The following is a 21,123-nucleotide window of genomic DNA, read 5'->3' as shown; positions in this document are numbered from 1 at the left end:
GTGTGTATCTGTACACGCATTTTCACGTTACACAAACATCACCTGCCGGGGGTACCCCAGTGTGCGTAGTGGTGAAGAGGCAAGGACCCTGGAGCTGAGATGCCTGCATGTGCATCCTGGCTCCCCCCCCCCTTTATTTGTTACTGTGACCCCACTGCCCAGAACAAGCCTGGCACAGAGTGGGGCTTGTAGACTATTACTCAACCAGATGAAGTCATAAATGATGACCGAGACACCGTTTTATCAGTTCCCAAAGTAACACTTAGAAGGGGCCATGCCTTGCTGAAGCTGTGAAACTCAGCTGTGTCAGGGCCAGTCCTGTGCGGCCCTGAAGCCTGGCTCTGTCCTCTCCACGCTGCCACTGTAAAGACCTTTCCCCGAGGACCACTGTCCACGGTGTGTCTGCGGCTGGGGGCACGTCTGGGCCGCGTGCTTCCAGGAAGAGAGGTAGAAGGAATGCTGGGCGGGTGGGTCCAGGCAGAGGGTGGGAGGGCTGCCATGGCCCATCAGGGCTCCCCAGGCAGCAGAAACCCAGACCAGCATAAGAGAAATCCTGTAGGACTAGGAACGGCATGAACAAGGCTAACATGGACTGCTTCCCCTACCCCCCAACTCGTAGTGTGAGGTTTCCCTACAATTCTGCTAAGGCTGAAGCAGGGACAGTTAGGAAAAGAGAAACCAGTGTAACCCCAGGCACTATAGACCCACCACACCACCCCCTAAGGTGAAAATCAAACCAGGATTTCACAAATGAGCTAACAATCTCCAGGGACCAGTCAGCAAGCAAGGACTGGGTTGCCTGCATGTGCCTGAGTTGGGAGTGCTGGAGGGTGAGGAAAGGTATAGGAGGGGTAAGCCTTGGTGCTGTTTTAGTGGGGGATACGGAGCTTGCTGTCTCCCTCATCCCAGAACACTGGGCAGAGGAAGGAAAGATTCCTTCTGGCTAATGGAGAGGAGCGGGGGTGCAGGAGGACTTCTGAGAAGAGGTGTCTCACGTTCTCAGGGCTCCCAGGATGATTGGGGGCTATCCCTACCTTGCAAGGATACCTCTCTGAGTGACACTCTCCTGAAGGGGGTGGCCATATGCCTGACCCCACGAAGGGAGGTTCTGATGGTTTGGTGACCATTTCACGTTTCACAGATAAATTTTCGCTGTAAGCCATCCTTCCGTGAATCAGGCTCCAGGAATGTCCGTGAGGTAAGTGCCCAGGGTAGTTAGGGCCCCAGGTTTCCTGAGTGGACCTCTCTGCAGTGTCTTCAGAGTGTCACCAGGGGCTCAGCTCCTTCTAGGCGGCTCTGGGGCCCAGGGAGGTACAGGGCTGAGGCTCTGAGGGTCTCAAAGGGGAAGGCCCGGCTGGCCCTGCCTGCAGAAGGGGTAGGGCACTGCCTACCTCTCGTGCCTCCCAGTTCTCTCTGTACCTCCTCTGAGCCCTGGGCTCCGGGCCGCGGGGAGAAGTCTCCAGCCCCTTCTCACTTACACACAGGACTGCAGGGAGCGTCCTGCAGCCCCTGCCCCTCACTGTTGATATCACTGAGGGGCACAGGCCACGTTCAAAGCTTCCACCCCTCACTTACTCCAGCGATGCTTCTCTCCTCCACCAGCCAACCTTTGTGCGGCACCACTGGGTACACAGGCGACGCCAGGATGGCAAGTGTCGGCACTGTGGGAAGGTGAGGCCCTGCCCAAGGAAGTTGGCCAGCCTGCTGCCCACTGGCCCCAGGCCCTATGGCCCCTGAGCCTCGTGTGGCCCGTCCGTCACTGACCGTGGTCAGGGCTCACTCTCAGCCTGGCTGCAGTGCCCAGCCAGTTCCAGAACAGCCAGGTCCCTGGGCAGAGCAGGACAGCAGGGAGGAAAGCCTTCTAGAGCAGTGTCTCTGGACTGCTCTGAAGTCGTGAGTGAGCCCTTTGAGAAGCATATAGACTTCTTCACTCATTAACTCAGCAGATGCATGTTTAGGGCCTGCTGGGGGGCAAGCACCGAGCTGGGTAGCGGGTCCCTGTCCTCCTCGAGGAGGATGTGGCTCCCAGACAGGCTGCAGGGGGCTTCCTGAGCACAGTCCACAGTGGTTGTGGTTTCGTTGACTTATTTATCATCTGCTTCTTGTCTGCTCCCTCAGTAAGTTCAGGCTCTGAGAGGTCCCCCTTTCCTCCGTCCACTCAGTATCCAGCAGTGTGGGGCACACAGCAGGCCCGCGAGGAACGTGTGTGGAATGGACAGGAATGAATGTGATCGGTACTATAAAGAACTTTCAGAGTGCACTGGTGGGCCTGGCGGGCCTGGGTCAGGAAGGAGGGATTGGAATCAGGCAGGAGTTAGCTGTGGACCCCTTTCCAGCAGATCACGCAATTAACTAAAGAGAGTTGTGGGCACCTGGCTCAGCCTCCCTCCCTACCCTAGGGACTCCTTTTACAGTTCTTTTATTTCTAAAAAACGTGCTCCGTTGCCCTGGGTGGAGAAAGGTTGGCACCAGAAAGGGGCTGGGTCTGCTGCTCCAGGCCGGGTCCTGGGTGCCCTCATCACCCTGTGCGCCCTAGGGCTTCCAGCAGAAGTTCACCTTCCACAGCAAGGAGATCGTGGCCATCAGCTGCTCCTGGTGCAAGCAAGCAGTGAGTGCTGCTCGCCCTACCTGCAGGCTGTCCCCCGGGCTGCGCTGGGTTGGGGGTCCCAGGTCTCAGCTGGGTCCGGCTCAGCCACGCCAAACCACCCCCTCTAGTACCACAGCAAGGTGTCCTGCTTCATGCTGCAGCAGATCGAGGAGCCGTGCTCCCTGGGGGTCCACGCCGCCGTGGTCATCCCACCCACCTGGATCCTCCGTGCCCGCAGGCCCCAGGTGAGTCCTGCCCGCACCCTTGACCCCCGCAGACACCTAGGGTCTGCCGGCCACCTGGGCCCACCCACCTGGTCACCAACATCCTTGCTTTCCTTGCAGAATACCCTCAAGGCAAGCAAGAAGAAAAAGAGGGCATCCTTCAAGAGGAAATCGAGCAAGAAAGGGCCTGAGGTTAGACCTGGGACCAGGTGGGCAGCTGGAGGGGAACAGGAGAGAGGGGCCTGTTTTTTGGGATGCTGAGCCCCCTGGGCTGATGCTGCCAGCTCGGCCATCAGTGGGTCAGTTTGGGCTCTGCGGCCCTGAGGAGGGTGAGAGCTCAGATCCAAGGTGCCTCTCTATGGCCAGGCCCACTGTGAGGTGTGACCTGGTGTGATCCTCAAGGGGGCACCCAGGGGCACTGCTGAGAACGGGAGCGGGGTCTGCCAGGACAGGAAAGAGCCTTATGGGCTCTCTGTGTCTCCAAGGAGGGCCGCTGGAGACCCTTCATCATCAGGCCCACCCCGTCCCCCCTCATGAAGCCCCTGCTGGTGTTCGTGAACCCCAAGAGTGGGGGCAACCAGGTACCCACAGCCTGCCCTCTCCACTGAGCGCCTTGGGGGAGGGATGGGGTCAAGCTCACGCCCCTGCCCGCAGCAGCTGTTCCCAGGTTCTGTTGCAGCTTCTGCCCCGTTCCTCTTTCCCAGGGACGCTGAGAAAATCCAATTCTGTCTCCACCCTTCGCCCTTGCCTGGGCCTTGTTCCCACAGTTCCCACCCTTCTCCCCACGCTTCTCCCCACCTCAGCCCGCCACCCCTGACTGCCTCCCCCCCGCCCCCCGCCACCCCGTCCCTGTCGGCTCCTGGTCTCCCACAGGGCGCCAAGATCATCCAGTCCTTCCTCTGGTATCTCAATCCCCGGCAAGTCTTTGACCTGAGCCAGGGAGGGCCCAAGGAGGCGTAAGTACTTGCCAGGGCTCTCGTGGAGATGGTGGCAGGGGCTCGCCTGGCGCTCGGGGTACAGCACTCGGACCCTGACCCCGTTCCTGTCTCCTGACCCCAGGCTGGAGATGTACCGCCGGGTGCACAACCTGCGGATCCTGGCCTGCGGGGGCGATGGCACGGTGAGTGCTCCTGCCCCTCCCGTCCCGGCCTGGCCCGTCCCCGCCTGGCCCTGGCCTCGCGCTCTGACCTGGCCTCTCGTGCTCTGCCTGCTGCAGGTCGGCTGGATCCTCTCCACCCTGGACCAGCTGCGCTTAAAACCACCGCCGCCCGTCGCCATCCTGCCCCTGGGCACCGGCAACGACTTGGCCCGCACCCTCAACTGGGGTGGGGTGAGCGCCCACAGGGCAGGGAGCTGGGGAGGGCGGGGCAGCGGGGAAGGCCCAGACCCCGGAGGGGCTCAGTTCCTGCCTCCCCCCAGGGCTACACCGATGAGCCCGTGTCCAAGATCCTCTCCCACGTAGAGGAGGGCAACGTGGTGCAGCTGGACCGCTGGGACCTCCGTGCTGAGCCCAACCCCGAGGCAGGGCCTGAGGAGCGAGATGAGGGGGCCACCGACCGGGTGGGTCGGCCAGGGCGGGGCCGGGGGTGTCTGGGATCCTGGGACTCGGGGTGACTCTTGGTGTCTCCAGATCTCGGCCTCTTCACGGGAAGAGGGAGTAATGGTACTCACCTCATGAGGTAGCTGTCACTCAGCCACTCAGCACATATTTACTGAGAACCTGCTACTGCCGGGCACCGTCTGTTCTCAGCAGCGAGCAAAACCAAGTCCCGGCTCTCGTGGGGCTCCTGCAGAGCACGGCCCATCGGAGGGGAGGGCTGTGGGAAGAGAGGGCCAGCAGGGCACAGGGTGCCCTCGTGCGCGGGGCACTTAGCCCGGGAGCTCAGACGGCAGGGCCGAGGCCGGTGGGCTGGGGGCAGAGCTGTCTGGTGGACGTGGCTGTGTGGGAAAGGCCTGGACACGCGGAGGCTGAGCCGGCCCCTCATGCCTGCCCCTGGCCTTTCTCCAGCTGCCGCTGGATGTCTTCAACAACTACTTCAGCCTGGGCTTTGATGCCCACGTCACCCTGGAGTTTCACGAGTCTCGAGGTTAGCAAACTTTTGCTGAGGAGGCCTGGGGAGGCTGGGGAGGGAGGGATACAGGAGGGGGTCCCCGAGAGGACCAGACCTTGCCCTTCCCAGTAAAAGGCATTCGTTCTCAACCGTCCCTCTTGACCCCAGCCTGGGAAGCCCCAGCAGGCTCAGAACAACTGACTGTCCCCTATTTCTTGTCACCACCCAGAGGCCAACCCAGAGAAATTCAACAGCCGCTTTCGGAATAAGATGTTCTACGCCGGGGTGAGTCTGGGGTCTGCCAGCTACGCCCCACCATTCCCATGCCCACCTGTTCTACCCCCTGTGCCCCCTGCCCACCTGTGTCTACCAGGCCACAGGACCCCTGCGTGGCAGCGGTGAAGGAAATGACCTGTCACCAGATGGTGACGCCCTCTGTCTCCCACAGACAGCCTTCTCCGACTTCCTGATGGGCAGCTCCAAGGACTTGGCCAAGCACATCCGCGTGGTGGTGAGTGGGCCATGCTGGCAGGCAGGGTGGGCAGGCCCAGCGGGAGGGAGACCACCTGGGTACGTATACTCTCTACACCCTCCGCCGTTCCCGCCTCCAGTGTGACGGGACCGACCTGACCCCCAAGATTCAGGACCTGAAACCCCAGTGCATTGTTTTCCTGAACATCCCCAGGTGAGGAGGGACGGGCTCTGTGTGGGCCCTGCGGCCTCTGTCCTGCACGCCTGTCCTCTGAAGCCCATTGTGGTGCCCTCCCCTCCAGGTACTGTGCGGGCACCATGCCCTGGGGCCACCCTGGGGAGCACCATGACTTCGAGCCCCAGCGGCACGATGATGGCTACCTCGAGGTTATTGGCTTTACCATGACATCCCTGGTGAGTGGGCCAGCACGGGGCCCGTCTAGAGCCCCGGCCCTGCCTTGCCCCGGCCCTGTCCCCACAGTGCCCGGGAGCCTGGCCCTGAGATGGAGGGGGGGGGGCGGTCACTAAACTTCCTTCACTGGCCAGGACAGGAGAGCTGACCCTCACCTCCTTCTCTGGCTGAGGTCTCACCCTCCGTCTGCTCTCCACGGGGCGGGGGGTCGCTCTCACTTTGGCCAGAGCATCCCTGGGAAAAGCGGAGCTTGAGGTCCTGCCACCCCCTGGCCCCTGACCTGAGCCTCTCGCGCCCACAGGCAGCACTGCAGGTGGGCGGGCACGGCGAGCGGCTGACACAGTGCCGAGAGGTGCTGCTCACCACGTCCAAGGCCATCCCAGTGCAGGTGGATGGTGAGCCCTGCAAGCTCGCAGCCTCACGCATCCGCATCTCCCTGCGCAACCAGGCCACCATGGTGCAGAAGGCCAAGCGGCGGAGCAGCGCCCCCCTGCACAGCGAGTATGCCCCTCCCCAGCCTCGGTATCCCCATCTGGAAAGGAGGCTCACAGTCCCCCAGGGCAGCTGGGTGGGGCACGTGGCTCGGTGCCTGGCGGGGACGGGCAGCCCAGCAGAGCCCTCGCCGAGTACTGTGTGGTCGCCCCACCTGCAGCCAGCAGCCCGTGCCGGAGCAGCTGCGGATCCAGGTGAGCAGGGTCAGCATGCACGACTACGAGGCCTTGCACTATGACAAGGAGCAGCTCAAAGAGGCCTGTGAGTGGCGAACGGGGCTGGGGGGGCTGGGGGCGCCGGGGGCGCCGAGGAGCACTGGGTCCCCTGAGGGCAGGGCGGTGAGGGGCGGCCAGCTGCTGATGGCCGCTCTGTTCTCCAGCCGTGCCGTTGGGCACCGTGGTGGTCCCGGGAGACAGCGACCTGGAGCTGTGCCGCGCCCACATCGAGAGGCTCCGGCAGGTGAGGAGAGGTCTGGGGCCTGCCCGGGCTGCCCCTCCTGCCCTGGGTTCTGGTCGCCCCCAGCCCCGGCCTCTGTTTCGACAGGAGCCCGAAGGTGCTGGAGCCAAGTCTCCGACGTGCCAGAAACTCTCCCCCAAGTGGTGCTTCCTGGATGGTGAGTGGCCCTGAAGGGCCAGCTCAGGGTGGTCCCGGGCCATGTCCTGCCCCCTCCCTTCGGGGTCCTAGGTGGGGCGGCAGAAGACCTAGGCCTGGACAAGGGCCCCCTTCCTCAGCCACCTCTCTGCCCACAGCCACCACTGCTAGCCGCTTCTACAGAATCGACAGGGCCCAGGTGAGCACTCGCCGTCCTGCTCCGTCCGCCGCCAGCTCCGGGGCCCCAGTGTCCCCTGTCCTGCTAGGCCACCCTCCACAGCCGGGCACAGCCATCCTTGCGTCCCATAGTGTCCACGGTTGGGCCATGCACAGGGATGGTGCTGACGGGAGAAGGGAGCCCGTGTGCCCAGACAGGGCTCGCCGGGTTGGGTTGGGGTGGGGTGGGGTGGGGGCAGCCCTCATGGCACAGCTGTCATCCATCCAGACACGGAAGGAAAGGCACTTCTGGCCAGAGGCCTGGTCACCAGTGGGAAGGGGCTGGCCAGCTGGGGGGCCCGCTGTGCGGAGGTCAGGGGCTGGGCTTGGGTGGCAGGAGAGGAGAGGAGAATGGGGGAGGGGACAGGGGACTGGCAGGGCCACTGGCCCGCCTGCCTCCTGTCAGTGTTGCTCACAGCAGAGGCTTCTCCAGGTCTCCTGGCCTGGCAGCCCCTTCACCACCCCGCCGGCCACCCTGCAGGGCCCTGACCCTCGGCCCTGACCTCCCCACCCGCAGGAACACCTCAACTACGTGACCGAGATCGCACAGGATGAGATTTATATCCTGGACCCTGAGCTGCTGGGCGCGTCTGCCCGACCCGACCTCCCAACCCCCTCTTCCCCTCTCCCCACCTCGCCCTGCTCACCCAGGCCCTGGTGAGTCCCAGGCCTCAGCCAGTGCCCTGGCTCTAAATCCCACCCGTAAGCCAGCAGCTCCTCAAGCCCTGTCTTCCGCCCCAGCCGCTTCCCTGAGCGCCAGACGCACGTCCAGCTGCCTGCAGTCCCCACCGGCCCCGCCTCACTGACCCACAGGCAGCAAACTGAACCCAGCCTGCCAGCCCTCCACCCCACCGTCCTCTCTGCTGCGCGGGCCAAAGACCCGGGCTCCCTGCCTGGCTGCTCCCTGCCCGCGTCTGAGCACACCACGGAGCCCCTGGCCTCCTGCTCTCTCCCCACAGCCTGGAACCTTCTTCCCCAGCACTCACCCTACGGTCAATGTGCCCTCCCCCTGTACCTGGTCACTTCATCCCACACAGCCTGAGCCTGGTGGTCTCTGACCCCACCAGCGCCCTCCCTGCTCCAGCACCACAGTTCAGCCCCACTCACCTCTCGGTTCTTTAAAGCACAAGTTTGCCCATCTCTGGACTTGTCCTTGCCTCCCCGATCTACACAGAGCTGCCCCTCCATTCATATCTCAGCTTGGGTGTTTCCTCCTCAGAGGAGTCTCCCAGGAGCCCCACCTGAAGTTGCTGTTCAGTCACACTACCCTGTCTCCTATTCTTTGTAGCACTTCCTGCTGTTTCAAAATACCTTATTTATTTGTTTACTTGTTTGTCTCTCTGACTAGAATGTAAGCTCCCTGAGAGCAAGTTCTCCACCCGTCGTGTTCACTGCTGTATTGCCAGTGCCCAGAACAGCACTTGACACATAGGAGGCACTCAATAAACTGTTGAAAGGACAGAGGGCGCCCCCGGTTGGGGCTGGGGAGGGCGACAAGCTGGGCCTGTGCTGTAGCCATGTCACCCGTAGCTCTGCCACATCTCATCCTGCTCTGCTTGCAGGTCACTGCCAGGGGATGCTGCACCCCCTACAGGTGAGGCCTCTCCCTGCAGGGCCCCTGCTTCCTCCCTGGTCCTAGGACCGAGGCTTGGTGTGGTGGGGTCGGGTGGGGTGGAGCCCATACGCAGCCTCACAAGAACACAGCTACATCACAGTCGCCGTGAGCCCACAGCCCTTGGCACACGTGCCCCAACAGGCCCCCTTCTCTGCACAATAGTGCCTCAGACGTATGTTCACACACCAACACATGCCTAGGCGTCCAGCACCAGAGAGTAACAGGCAGGTGTTCTGTGCAGGTGAAGAGCTGATCGAGGCTGCCAAGAGGAACGATTTCTGTAAGGTACTAGTGCCAGGCTCGGGCTTCTTCCCCTTGGCAGCCCCCTCAGGCCCTGGGGAGTGGGGCCTCTGGGCTGGGCCAAGAGCTGATCTGTTGAGGTGTGGTCATCTGTCATCACCTGGGCCTCTGTGGGGTTGTCCCAGTCAGCCCTGCCCCCAATCCCTGTCCAGCCCACAATCGGTGTCCCTGCATAGGAGCTTCCTAGTTCATTCTGCCTGTCCCTGGTGCTCAGAAAGGATCGAGCCTTAAGAGGAACCGCAGGCTCCAAGCCTCGGTCGTCAGTGCTCCCGGGGTGTCCGGGGGCACCTGGGGTGAGAGAAGCCCATCTTGTCTCCCCTGCGCTCCAGAAAGACCCCCAGAGGCCCCTAGGGAGCCTGGGGCCTGTGTGAGTTGGGGGGCATTTCTGTGGCTGGAAGGAGGGTGGCCCTGAGGAGCCCCAGCCCTGCTCTGCCCCCTGCCCCCAGCTCCAGGAGCTGCACCGAGCCGGGGGTGACCTCATGCACCGAGACGAGCAGAGCCGCACGCTCCTGCACCACGCCGTCAGCACCGGCAGCAAGGAAGTGGTCCGTTACCTGCTGGACCACGGTGAGCTGTGCCACTGGGGCCCCTGGGAGGAGGGAGAGGCTGCCAGGCCTCTCTGACCTCCCCCTCCCCCTTCTCCAGCCCCCACAGAGATCCTTGATGCTGTGGAAGAAAAGTGAGTATGTGGGCAGTGCATTACCCCAGTTACCCTGGAAACTGCCCCATCTTTATCTAGCCCCTCCCATTTGGTCCTGTCAGAGCCCATAAACCCTTCCTGGCCCCATCTGTCATCCTCTGGGCCACCCCCCCTTGCCCCAGGACCCTGAACTTCCTGCCCTTTCTGATGGCCTTCGGGAGACAGGAGGGCTCAGAGGACTGGATGGGATCCACAGCCAGCCCCTGTTCCCCCAGCGGGGAGACCTGTCTGCACCAGGCCGCAGCCCTGGGCCAGCGCACCATCTGCCACTACATCGTGGAGGCCGGGGCCTCTCTCATGAAGACAGACCAGCAGGTGAGCAGACTAGCAGGGCAGGCAGGGAATCCACGCAAACACAAGCAACCCTTTCCCAAACTCCAGCCCGGGGAGAGGGGAGTCTGGGGGCGGGCCGCCTGTGGGGAGTCAAAGCTGTCCTTCAGCCAGCACAGTCCAGACCCCGAGAACCTGAGCCAGCAAGAGTTGGCTGCTACCGAGGGAAGAGCCCCCGTCTTCTAAGCCTGCTGGGGCCGACAGGTCCCTGAGGTGATGGCAGCCCCCCCCCCCCCCGTCCAGGGCGACACTCCCCGGCAGCGGGCTGAGAGGGCTCAGGACACGGAGCTGGCCGCGTACCTGGAGAACCGGCAGCACTACCAGATGATCCAGCGGGAGGACCAGGAGACGGCCGTGTGAGGCCGTCGACCCGCAGCAGGAGGGACGGGCCGCCAGGGGACCAGCCCCTCCTCGCCCACCTCACTGCCACATTCCAGTCGGATGGCCAGAGGGACCCGAGACCCAGGCCCCGGGGAAGGAGCCCTGTGCTGCTCACTGAGGAGCTGCCCAGACCTAGGGCTGGACTCTGAGGAGCTGGGAGCCGGGGTGGGGGGTGGGGGGGGTCTCACCCGGCCCCCTGAGGCCACAGCCTAACCCAGAGGCTCACAGGGGACCAGGAAACTGGACTGGGCTGGGCAGACCATTGGGGGCTTGGGGGGGCCCTCACCTTCCCTGCAGTGGTGCCCTGGAGTTGAGGGCCCACAGCCCGGAGGGCAGAGGGCCTTGAGGCCCCGTGAGGGAGCCCCCAGGAAGACGCTTCCTAAGCCTCCGCGTCCTTTAGGACCCTCATTCTGAGGCTCCTGGGAGCTTGGGCCCCTCTCCCGCCCTGACACCACCCCCCCACCCCCGCCCCCCGGGCTTCTTCCCGGAAACACGGAGCCTGCTGCATCTGCCTGCCCGCTGCCCTGCTTAGCACCTACCCGGTGACCCTCCTCCCAAACCCAGTCATTTCACCTCCGACTGTGTGGCCTGGGGGGCGGGGGGCGGGGCTTTCACGGTGACATGTTTACAGCTGGGTGTGACTCAGTAAAGTGGATTTTTTTTCCTTTCCGCTTTTCTTTTTTTGTGGGGGAGGTCTTCCAGAAGCGGTGGGATCTGCTGGGTTATCCTCCGGGTGGGGGACTGGACACCGTCGACCCAGACCCAGACTCATTTCGAGGGATCCTGGTTCCCGTTTTGGGGTGGGGTCCGAGGGGCTGCCCGGGACCTGACCTCTGCCTGGCTGCCGCGCTGGTCGTGGCCGGGGGAGGAGCTGATTTCCTCCTGCTTCCCGCTTCCCGCGGGGAAGATAACAATGAAAGTGAAAGAGGTGGAGCGGGGGCGAGGCCTGGTTTCTTGCGCCCGGTCGCCCTATGGCCTGGGGCAAGCCCCCTCCTCCTGGCCTCAACTGCTTTCGCTGTTTAGGGGATCGGATGAGGTGATCCCCGAGCCTCCAGGCTCAGAAGGGGTGGGCGTTTGCAGCCGCTGCCGCGCCGCGTCTGGAACTTCTCAGACGGCTGCTGTCGACTCTAAATCTTAACCAAATCCAGGCCTGCGGGCTCCTCCCTCCCCAGCTCCCCCGCCCCCCGTGCGCCCCGCCAACCTGCGCGTGGAGAAAGGCGCAGCGGCCTCCGCGCCCTTCCGACCCGTGCGCTTTTCTGGGGTCCCCCGTCCGAGCCCCATCCCGACACTGAGCAGAGCATCTCACTGCAGACCTGGTGAAGCGACCCGAGGCGGGGGCTGTCGCTCCTTCCCCAGCATCTAAGGGGCGCTGAGAGTCGAGCGGGCCCTGGGAGGCGGAGCGGGGCCTCGACGGGGTTAATCACTGCACCCGGGGCTCGACGGACAGAGCCGCACACAGGCTCGAACGCGGGCCCCGCGCCGGGACCTGTGACACACCCGGGGCTCCGTGCTCCCTCCTGGTCTCCACCTAAGGCTCCGTGGCCATGAAGGGAAGCTGGCGTCCAGAGGGGAAAGGGGACGGCCCCGAGGAGGGGGCAGAGGGCGGGGACGGCAAACAGGGGTCTGGGCCGAGGGAGCGCGAGACTGGGGGCTGGGGACTGGGGACAGGGGGTGCCGGGACAGGACGGAGACCCGGGTCTGGGGATGGGGACGCCAGGAGAGCCCGGCGTCTGAGAGCGGAGGGCACCGGCCGGGCGAGGCGAGGCGAGGGTGTGGGGCCGAGCGGCGGGAAGAGGGGGTAGAGGCGCGGGGGGCTCGGGGAGGGAGCGGAGGCGGGGACGCCGGGGTCGGGGGGCGGTGCGGGTTTGAGGGGAGGGGGCGGGGCAGGTCCTTCGTCGGTGGGGGGGAGGGGGCGGGGGCCCATGTGACCGGCTCAGACCGGTTCTGGAGACAAAAGGGGCCGCGGCGGCCGGAGCGGGACGGGCCCGGCGCGGGAGGGAGCGAAGCATCGCGGGCAGCGAGCGAGTGAGCGTACGGGGCCCCGGAGGGCGCGCGGCGGCTTCGGCCCCTCGGCCGCTGCCGATCTGGGGGCTGGAGGCGGGGTGGGGGTCTGAGCTGCGTCCCGGGCTCCAGGCGGCCCCTGGGGAGACTCCTCCCGCTGTGCGCCCCGGCTGGCGGCGAGGGGCCAGCCCCCCAAGTCCGCCGCCACCGCAGTAGCAGCCCGACCCTTTGGGCCTGGAAACTGGGGAAAGGGGGTGGGAGGTTCACGCCTGCGGCCCCCAGTGGGGACTCTGACCCGTGCTCTACCCCCAGGATGCAGCGCCGAGGCTTCCTCCTCCTCGCCCTCCTCGCCCTGCTGGCGCTCACCTCCGCGGTGGCCAAAAAGAAAGGTGATACGGAGGGTGGGGGGTTTAAGGAGGGCTGGAGCCGGGCAGGTGAGGCCGGCAGCCTCGGTTCCGAGGCCGGGACTCCAGGAAGGGGTCTCCGAGTGAGTCTCTCCTGGCCCGGGTCCTGAGCTCTGTTCCCCATGCGTTGTAGACAAAGTGAAGAAGGGAGGCCCGGGGAGCGAGTGCGCGGAGTGGATCTGGGGGCCCTGCACCCCCAGCAGCAAGGACTGCGGCGTGGGTTTCCGCGAGGGCACCTGTGGGGCCCAGACACAACGCATCCGGTGCCGGGTGCCCTGTAACTGGAAGAAGGAGTTTGGAGGTGAGGTGGGGCGCAGGCGGAGGGTAGGCAGGGGGCCCAGCCTCACGGGGACCTGAACAGACCCGTGGAGTGGGCCACAGGCCACCCAGCTCTGACTCGGGCACTCTCCCGCCAGCCGACTGCAAGTACAAGTTTGAGAGCTGGGGGGCATGTGATGGGGGCACAGGCACCAAAGCCCGCCAAGGCACCCTGAAGAAGGCGCGGTACAATGCCCAGTGCCAGGAGACCATCCGTGTGACCAAGCCCTGCACCCCCAAGACCAAAGCCAAGGCCAAAGGTTAGCAGAGGGGGCAGGGGTGGGGTCATCACAGGTGGCTGCCCCTACCTGTGAAGGGAGTGGGTAAAGCCTGAAGTTTTGGATCCTGGCCAGTGAAATTTTGACGTGTCTGTACCGGGTTTCCCTGTAGGTAGAGACACCTTAGGTGGGCGGTACTGAGGGCCCCTCAGAGGGTGCTCGGGAGGTTGAAATCCTGGCTCAAGTAAGGACAAAATCAGCTGTTCTGTTGGAGCCTTTGGCTTGGGATTCAGGGAAATCGTACTGGAACGGCTTGGCTTTGTCATCTTTCCAGCAGGTGGGGGCAGTTTCTATATGAGAAGGACTTCAAAGTCCTTACTTCCCTCTTTCCCTTAGCTTCATTCCTGACTCACAGCAGCCCTGGAGGCCAACAGGGCAGAGTGGAATCTGCCCACTTCTCAGGTGAGGGGACTGGGGCTGTTGTCCAGGGCTGCTGGGACCAGGACTGAGACTGGGAACTTGAAGGTTTTCTGATCCCCAAAGTCTAAGCTGGAGGGAGTGAGGAATGTCCAGCATCATAATGGCTGTCCTGTCCCACGGGCTTCCAGGCTAGCTGATAGAGAACCACCAGGGGGCAGAATTTTCTTTTCTCTAATGTCTGTGTTGGGGGGAAGGGGGTCTCCAGTGGGTCACCCAAACCCTGCTAATGCGGTCTTTCTTTCTTGTTTTACAGCCAAGAAAGGGAAGGGAAAGGACTAGCGGCCAGGCCTGGATGCCAAGGAGCCCCTGGCTTTACTCGGAGGCCTGGCCCACGCCCTCCCTCTACCGGCCCAGGATGTAACCCACCAGTGCCTTTTGCCTGCTCGTTAGCTTTATCAATCATGTCCTGCTTCTTCCCTTTCACTTGCCCACACCCACCCCAAGTGCCCAAAGTGGGGAGGCACAAGGGATTCTGGGCAGCTTGAGCCCCGCCCAAAGGGATTTGATTCCCCTGTACCCACTTTTCTTCTTCCCCCAATGATGCCATTACTAAGAAATAAATAAATGTCTTTTTTTTTTTTCCCCCAATAAAAGCTTTCTTTTAATATATAAAAGCCCCTTCCCAGGAAGTTTGCTGTGGTGATTTGTTGGAGGTGGGAGAATGGAGAAAAGAGAGGGCTGGAGGGAACAGTGGCTTTCAGGGGGTTGAAGACTTGGCGGTGAGTGCCCCCCAGAGCTCATGGAGAAAAAACGGTTATGGAAATTTCTTCCGGGGCCCCCTACTGACCCCTGGAAGGGTGCCCCCCCATCAAGTCCCCTGAGCCTCTCAGTCCTGTTTCTCCAGGGGCCAGGGCTGGGGGGGGGGAACCCAGGAGACTCACTAGAACTGATTCCCCCCATCTCAGTTTCCCCCAGGTAAAGGTCTTTTGGTCCAGCCCACTGCCAATCCAGAAGGTTCTATCAGTTGGGAGAGGAGAGATGGGGGTCACTTGCCTGCCTCACCAGCCCCGCCCCAACTGTCACTGAAGCCTGTGTGTGGGTCACGTCCACCCCCGTTTTCTCCCTGGTGACCCACCAGGGCGTCCCTCGTGCTGCAGAGGCCAGCTGTGAATACCACTCACCACAGTCCCACCTTCACTGTGTGTGACCCGAGCCAAGCCCTCTCCTTGGGGAGGGAGGGCAACTCTTCAGAACGACAGGGGCCACTCAGCTCAGCCTGGGGAGGTAGGTGGCCAGGCCCCAGTTCCTGAGTGAACCCCTGATCTCCCCGCTAGCCCATCCTGAACGTGGCCAGGGTAGTGCCGTAGGGGGTGCTCGGAGCCCCCTCTGCCTGGCCTCCAGCCAGCTCACCCACTGACCCGCCCACCCAACCAGAACCCTGCTGAGTAGCTGCAGCAAGGGGAGACTTCTGCCCCTGGAGAGAGATACAGGAGGAGGAGGCTGAGCCTACATGCGGGGTACAGGGGGGCAGAAAGCACCGATTACAGCAGGATGGGGGACCCTTCCCTCCCTGAGCCTCCTTTCCCAAGCATTGGCCCCTTTGCTCCTCCCAGAGGGGTGCTGGGTTCTGCTCCCTCCAGATGTCCGTTCTTTCAGCCACGCTGGCTGGTCGCAGTGGGGCAGGTGCCCACACAGGCCAGTGCTCCCCAGCTCCCTGAGGCAGGACAAGAGCGATGGGTCAGACTGTCCAGTTTGGTCACTTCCTGGGGCTGATCCTCCTCGGCCTGAGCAGAGACCTGGTCTCTGAATCCAGCCAGAGCCTCTTCCTGAGGCTCTCGGGGTCTCGGGAACATCAGTTCTCGTCAGGAAACATGAACGCTGAGAAGTGCCTCCACATCTCTCCCTGGCAGCAGCTGACACGTGGCCCCCAGCGCACACACCAGCGCCTCCAGTGGTACCCCTGCCTGCCTACCTGGCAGTGCCGATGTTCCGATACTGGCATAGCAGCAGATGCCTGAAGGTCTTTTTAAAGGTGGCGTTGCAGAGGGCATAGCAGGCCGGGTTGATGGTGCTGTTGACGTAGCAGAGCCAGTAGCCAATGGACCACACGGTGTCAGGGATGCAGCTCTGGCAGAAGGTGTTCACCAGGACCATGACATTGTAGGGCGTCCAGGTGAGGATGAAGGCCAGCAGAATGGCAAAGATGGTCCGAGTCACCTTGCGCTCCCGGGCTGCCATCTGCCGCTTCTTGCGCACCTGGTTGCGGGCGATGCTGGCAAACTTACGGGCCACATTGGCCGCCGGACGCATGCCAGCCGGCGTGGCAGGCACAATCTCGATGGCTGTCACACACTCGCTGCCTGTCTGCTTCGTCACAATCTGGATCTTGGACCATTTGGAGGCCGGATTGAGGGTCCGTGGCTGCAGGGGAGGTGCAGGTGTGGCGGGCGTGGTGGCCTCTGTGGTTGACAGCTCTGTGGGTGGTCTTTCCTTGGTGTTCTGCGTGGCGCTGCCCGAGCTGGACTCATTGGAGGTGTCCTTGTCAGCCACTGGGCGTGGTGGTGGGGGGAGGACCGGCGGAGGGGCCTCCTCTAGCTTCCCGTTGCGCAGCTCCCCCCGAGAAGCTTCTCCTGGGGGCGGTTTCTTGACACTCTGCTTCATCAGGGGGCTCTTGAGGAAGGCCAGGGTCTTGGCCTTCTTCTCCTTAGGGCCTTCGGGCCGGTGCTTGTGAACTCGGCTGCGACTGGCCAGGGAGATGTGGACGTACAGCACCGTCATGATGACCACAGGCAGGTAGAAGGCAGCGATGGCCGTGCCGAAGGTCACCGCCGGGTTGGACAAAAACTGGATGAAGCACTGGTTGTCCGGCACCGTCCGCTTGCCCACCACAAACTGCCAGAACAAGATGGCAGGTGCCCAGAGCACGAAGGACAGGACCCAGGCAGCGGCAATCATGAGGCCTGCCATCTTGGTGGTACGCCGCGCTGGGTAGGTGAGGGGCTTGGTGACGCAGAAGTACCGGTCAAAGCTGATGATGAGCAGGTTCATGACAGAGGCATTGCTCACCACGTAGTCCAGGGCCAGCCACAGGTCACACACCACGGCGCCCAGAGGCCAGTAGCCCTTGATGATGTACACGGTGTAGAGGTTCATGGAGAAAGCGCCTATGATGAGATCAGCACATGCCAGGCTGAAGAGGAAGTAGTTGTTGACCGTCTGCAGTTGCCTGTTGACTTTGATGGAGAGCATCACCAGGATGTTGCCCACGACAGTCACGAGGCTCAGTGAGCCTGTCACCGTGGCAATGAACACCATCTCCACGGTCTCATAGCGGTTATGGGTTGACGTGACCAGGCGCACAGACTGGTTGGCCAAGCTACCATTGACCGGTGTGAAGTTCGCCATTTTGGTTAGCAGCAGTGGGCGGGCAGTGTCTGGAGGAGGAAGGAGAGAGGAAAGGGGTGAATGGCTGAAGTGGACTAGAGGGGTGAGGTGGGGTACACCGGAGTCAAGGCGACGGTGGAGCATCATCATCCTGCAGAACTCCGTCCTTAGAGAACCCTGTCCCATCCCTTCCTCCTGTATTCGGTCATTCATCCTTTATTGAGGGCCTACTCTTGTACAAGCACTGTTGTAGGCGCTGGGGTTATGCCAGGGTTACAGAGTGAAGGAGACACACGCAGCCCCCGCTCTCACGGAGCTCACAACCCTATCAGGGGAGACATATAAACATGTGAGCAAAAAAAAGTGCTGGAAAGAAAACAAGGGCAGGTGATGGTGAGTGAGTCAGAGGGGTGATCAGCAAAGGCCTCTCCGAGGAGGTGATCTGGATGATGAGGGGGAGGCAGCCACAAGAAGAGCTGCAGAGAGTGGCCTAGTCAAGGGCGATGGCATGAGCAAAGGCCCTGAGGCATGTGTGAGGCACGGACAGGCCAGTGTGGGTGGCGGGGTGGGGGGAAGAGAGGTCCCAGATATCAGTAGGTGGCTCTGGTCAGAGGTATTCATTCATTTACCCGTTTGGTGATTTCTTAACCAAACATTACCGGGGACCTGCCCTTCAGTCCCTACAGAAGCCACTAGGGACAAAGGCAAGAATATATACCCGCTAACATTTATTGTCTACTCAGTGCCGGGCACCTTCTACACTTTTTATAAGTATTCATTCCTTTCATCCTCATAACAAACCTATGAAGTAGATACTGTGTTGTTTTGTTTTGTTTTGTTTTTTTGGTGGGGTGGGGGGGGGGCATGTGGCTCGGCACGCAGGATCTTAGTTCCCCAACCAGGGAATGAACCCGAGCCCCCTGCAGTGGAAGCAAGGAGTCTTAACCACTGGACCACCAGGAAAGTCCCGGATACTGTTATTTTTTACTAACAGATGAGGAAAGTAAGGCACGGAGATGTTAAATAAACTGCCCGAGGTTCCACAGCTCCTTGATCTCATGTTGCTGTCCCAGAGCTAAGGGTTCTGGTAGAGGGAGGCCCAAAGAGCCACAAGAGCCAGTGATCCCACCTTGGGGAAGTCTTCCCAGAGGACCAGAAGAGGTGACATGGAACCAGAAATCCAAGAAGGAGGAGGAGGAAAGTGCCACTGTGGCATCCCCTCCCGGAGGCCTCCCCCGTCCCCAGGGCATGGGGATGCAGTGCAAGCGTAGCTGGGGTCTGTCAGCAGCCAGGGGCTAAGACCTGTGAAGAATCAGAAGCCTAAAGGGCCCATCAGCTGAGGAAAGACACACACGGCTTCCCAGGGGCCAGTGCCCTCCCCAAGGCCTGACAGGGAACCCAAAGGGTGAGCGAGTGTCCCAGAGGGAAGAGAGGGGCTGCAGCAGGGGAGCCTGTGGCCAGCCCCTGAGGGTATCCCTCGGCCCACCGGTACACACCATGGCGCCCCAGCTGGGGTCCTCCAAGCACGAGGCTCCTCCCCAGAGCCTCGTCACGTCTCCTTCCCCTCTTCCTCTCCCCTGCGTGTGAGGGAGGCCCACGCCCAGGGCACCGTGCCAGGGCAGCCGCTCAGCCCAGCCTCCTTCACACCCGCCAACACGCGCACCATTACACACGCACACAGGCCCATCACAGCCATGCCAGCCCCACAGCTCCCCGCCGTATATGCAGTTCTGTGCGTCTGTGTCAGAGAAGCAGAGAAGAGACAGTGGGGTGTGCAGGAAGGAGCATGCGCCCCACAGCCCAGGCTCCACGTCCAGCGGGCTCTTAGCCATGTGGCCTTGCACAAGCCACCTCACCTTCCTGCTCCTCTCTTTCTCATCTGCAAAACAGAGAGAATGCCTGTCCCGGGGCGGCCTCCCTCCCGGCAGCAGTGGGGGTCAGGAACTCAAGTCCATCTCCAGCATTAACGTGCACTGGACGCTGGAGCCAGGTGCCAGGGTGACACCCCCTCTCCAAGCCTGGTTTCAGTCCCCTTAAGCCACCATCACAGATGCAGATGCAGACACTAGACGCAGATGCAGACCCAGCCTCCTGGCCTGGTAGATTCAGTTCTCATGCCCAAATCCTTGGTTCACAGGAGAGGCTCACAGAGGGGTGGTGCCACCCCCAAGGTCACAGAGCAATCAAGGGCAAAGACCAGATACTGCCCTCTCCTGAGGGGCGGGGTGTCTCTGACAGCCCTTTTCAGTGCTGAGAGACTCCAAAATGGAACCTCAGGCACCACCCTCTGAGGAGGGGCGGGAGGGCAGAGGCACCCAGCGTGGAGGGCAGAGGCACCCAGCGTGGAGAGGCTGTCCTTCCCAGGCACCTGCCCGTAGGCACAGGGTGGGCAGGAGTGACCCGTCAGCCAGCCCCAAGGAAACCCTCGTTCTAGCCTCCCAGGGTCAGGACACAGGCCAGTGAGATCAGAATGGGGCTCGAGGTACCAAATACGAAAAACATAATCGCTCTTGTTTATTGAGTGTTAATTATGAGTCAGGAATCCCTCTGAGCTTTTTATACAGATTATCGGGTTTAATTCCTACAGCAGCCTGAAAAGGCAGGTGCTATAAGTATCCTCATCTTACTGAAGTAAGTATCTTCTTACAGATGAGGATAATGTTAATTAACTTGCCTAAAGTCACCCAGCGTGTAAGCAGGGGCGGGGGGGGGGCACCATTAGAACCCAGGAGCCACCTTCTTAACTGCAAGGTGCTACTTCCTCTAGAGTTGATTTCCCGCCTCTGCTCTCCCCTCCTCAAAACCACTCCACTAGGGGTGGGTCAGGGGAGGCCTGAGTAGGGCCCCTTCTCATTCCCTGCCAGCTCCCACACTTAGCTTTCCCAGAAGAAAAGAGACCTCTTGTCTCCATCTGTACAGCTAGTCTCCAATCAGTTGGCCAAGGGTTTAGTCCCTCTCTGGGCCCTCTGGGGGAAGCTGCCAGCTGCAGACACGGCAAGGCACTCTCCCTGTTCCCCACCCAAACTATCTTTCTGGACCCCTGGGGGGCCACACGCAGACGTTCTGACTGCACCCTCCTCTGGAGCGTTTCTCTGGGACGCAGGCCCGCCCGAAAACTGGGGAGGTGAGCAACCGCCGCCCAGGCGTGTGCGCACCGCTAGATGGCAATGTCGGTCCCTGGGTGCCAGCTCCGGACCTGGAGAGGATGGCCGCTATTCGCCACCGCCCCCAACTCCAAGGCGACTGGGAGAGCAGTGGAGGTCCCAGGCAGGGCCTCCCAGGGGAGGGACTTGGGGCCCACCCCCTCTCCAGGCCTCACCCCATAGCTGCCTTTAGGCTCACCCCGTAACTGCCTTTGGCTCCGCACGGGGTTCAGTGGTGGGAAAGTTAAGGGCGCCTGGTTCCACCCCTCACGCGGTGAGGAAAGTGTGGGCGGGGAAGGCGACTGCGAGTTCTGTTTGTGTGTGATTACTGGGGAGCTGGAGTAGAAGCTAGTAGCTGTCTGCATGTGCGTGTGTGCGCGCGCCGGGCCACGCCTGGATACCAGTGCGCCCGTGTGCATGTGAGCATGCTCGCGCTGTGTGGACACGTGCATGTGCATGCGTGTGTGCGCCTGGAGTGCTGCGGCCTGGGGGATGCACACGGTTCGGGTGTGCCTGTACCTGTGAGCTTGTGTACACGAGCAAATGCAGGTCCCACAGTGGGTGACCCGCCACATTCTAAAGGGCTGTAGGGAGGCTCAGCCCAGACATCGGCTGTCTGAGTAGGAAGAAGGTTGGGCCAAGAACCGGTGTCTAGATGGCGCCCCGCCTGTGCATGGGGAAGAGTCGCCGGCAGGACGACAAGACCGGGCTACAATCTGGGCTGCGACAGACCTCCTGACCTTGGGGGCGTCGTCTTAGCAGAAAGTCCTGTGGTGTCTGCGTCCCCAATGCTGCGGTGCAGAGTCCCAGGCTGGGACTGACTTCTGTCGAGGGGCTGCTGCTAGAGTCTCTCAACCCGGCTTGC

The 21,123-nt window shown here is 62.2% G+C and overlaps 3 protein-coding genes across 10 annotated transcripts in view; 2 read left to right on the top strand and 1 right to left on the bottom strand.

Annotated features, from left to right (window-relative positions):
* The window catches only part of DGKZ (diacylglycerol kinase zeta), a gene marked incomplete at its 5' end in the record, with an annotated part of 31,742 nt that extends 20,708 nt beyond the window's left edge, over positions 1–11,034 (top strand). For 2 of the 6 annotated variants that reach the window (XM_082628314.1, XM_082628311.1), the window contains 27 exons: positions 1,142–1,198; positions 1,603–1,671; positions 2,537–2,608; positions 2,716–2,832; positions 2,932–3,003; positions 3,297–3,392; positions 3,685–3,767; positions 3,871–3,931; positions 4,028–4,141; positions 4,231–4,371; positions 4,820–4,898; positions 5,092–5,147; positions 5,311–5,373; positions 5,474–5,547; positions 5,636–5,747; positions 6,047–6,246; positions 6,398–6,498; positions 6,617–6,696; positions 6,781–6,850; positions 6,987–7,027; positions 7,562–7,701; positions 8,607–8,638; positions 8,901–8,944; positions 9,406–9,526; positions 9,605–9,638; positions 9,875–9,974; positions 10,233–11,034. In XM_082628314.1, the coding sequence (XP_082484440.1) occupies positions 1,142–1,198; positions 1,603–1,671; positions 2,537–2,608; positions 2,716–2,832; positions 2,932–3,003; positions 3,297–3,392; positions 3,685–3,767; positions 3,871–3,931; positions 4,028–4,141; positions 4,231–4,371; positions 4,820–4,898; positions 5,092–5,147; positions 5,311–5,373; positions 5,474–5,547; positions 5,636–5,747; positions 6,047–6,246; positions 6,398–6,498; positions 6,617–6,696; positions 6,781–6,850; positions 6,987–7,027; positions 7,562–7,701; positions 8,607–8,638; positions 8,901–8,944; positions 9,406–9,526; positions 9,605–9,638; positions 9,875–9,974; positions 10,233–10,349 (2,346 nt within the window). In that variant the 3' untranslated portion in view covers positions 10,350–11,034. Of the gene's footprint in view, positions 1–1,141; positions 1,199–1,602; positions 1,672–2,536; positions 2,609–2,715; positions 2,833–2,931; positions 3,004–3,296; positions 3,393–3,684; positions 3,768–3,870; positions 3,932–4,027; positions 4,142–4,230; positions 4,372–4,819; positions 4,899–5,091; positions 5,148–5,310; positions 5,374–5,473; positions 5,548–5,635; positions 5,748–6,046; positions 6,247–6,397; positions 6,499–6,616; positions 6,851–6,986; positions 7,028–7,561; positions 7,702–8,606; positions 8,639–8,900; positions 8,945–9,405; positions 9,527–9,604; positions 9,639–9,781; positions 9,975–10,232 lie in introns of all 6 variants that reach the window. The other 4 variants (XM_082628313.1, XM_082628309.1, XM_082628312.1 and 1 more) reach the window with 3 other exon arrangements.
* Positions 11,035–11,296: 262 nt separating this feature from the next.
* MDK (midkine) lies at positions 11,297–14,405 on the top strand. Of its 3 annotated transcripts, none has more exons than XM_082626868.1 (6): positions 11,297–11,686; positions 12,684–12,760; positions 12,909–13,076; positions 13,192–13,353; positions 13,708–13,773; positions 14,045–14,405. In XM_082626868.1, the coding sequence occupies exons 2-6, from the start codon at positions 12,685–12,687 to the stop codon at positions 14,068–14,070; spliced, it is 498 nt and encodes a 165-aa protein (XP_082482994.1). In that variant the 5' UTR covers positions 11,297–11,686; position 12,684; the 3' UTR covers positions 14,071–14,405. The 3 variants fall into 3 exon arrangements, with proteins under 3 accessions (XP_082482994.1, XP_082482993.1, XP_082482995.1); XM_082626867.1 differs by lacking the exon at positions 11,297–11,686 and adding an exon at positions 12,316–12,395; XM_082626869.1 differs by lacking the exons at positions 11,297–11,686; positions 13,708–13,773 and adding an exon at positions 12,316–12,395.
* Positions 14,406–15,699: 1,294 nt separating this feature from the next.
* On the bottom strand, positions 15,700–17,161 carry CHRM4 (cholinergic receptor muscarinic 4; the record flags this gene model as incomplete). Its single annotated transcript, XM_082629725.1, has 1 exon — positions 15,700–17,161. Exon 1 carries the CDS (start codon positions 17,134–17,136, stop codon positions 15,700–15,702), a length of 1,437 nt encoding a protein of 478 aa, XP_082485851.1. The 5' UTR covers positions 17,137–17,161.
* Positions 17,162–21,123: the final 3,962 nt, after the last annotated feature.

Source organism: Mesoplodon mirus (genome assembly GCF_964341445.2).
Source record: "Mesoplodon mirus genome assembly, chromosome: 7".
In the NCBI taxonomy this organism is placed as follows: domain Eukaryota; kingdom Metazoa; phylum Chordata; class Mammalia; order Artiodactyla; family Ziphiidae; genus Mesoplodon; species Mesoplodon mirus.
The sequence above is the reverse complement of the archived record's forward strand: the minus strand, read 5'-3'. Positions and strand labels throughout refer to the sequence as shown.

What these genes read in the sequence shown, in the direction of transcription:
- MDK (XM_082626868.1), top strand. Translation starts at nt 12,685, where the DNA reads ATGCAGCGCCGAGGCTTCCTCCTCCTCGCCCTCCTCGCCCTGCTGGCG. An exon ending in GACCAAAGCCAAGGCCAAAG is followed by an intron (nt 13,354 to 13,707) that starts GTTAGCAGAGGG and finishes TCTTTCCCTTAG; the next exon opens with CTTCATTCCTGACTCACAGC. An exon ending in GGAATCTGCCCACTTCTCAG is followed by an intron (nt 13,774 to 14,044) that starts GTGAGGGGACTG and finishes CTTGTTTTACAG; the next exon opens with CCAAGAAAGGGAAGGGAAAG.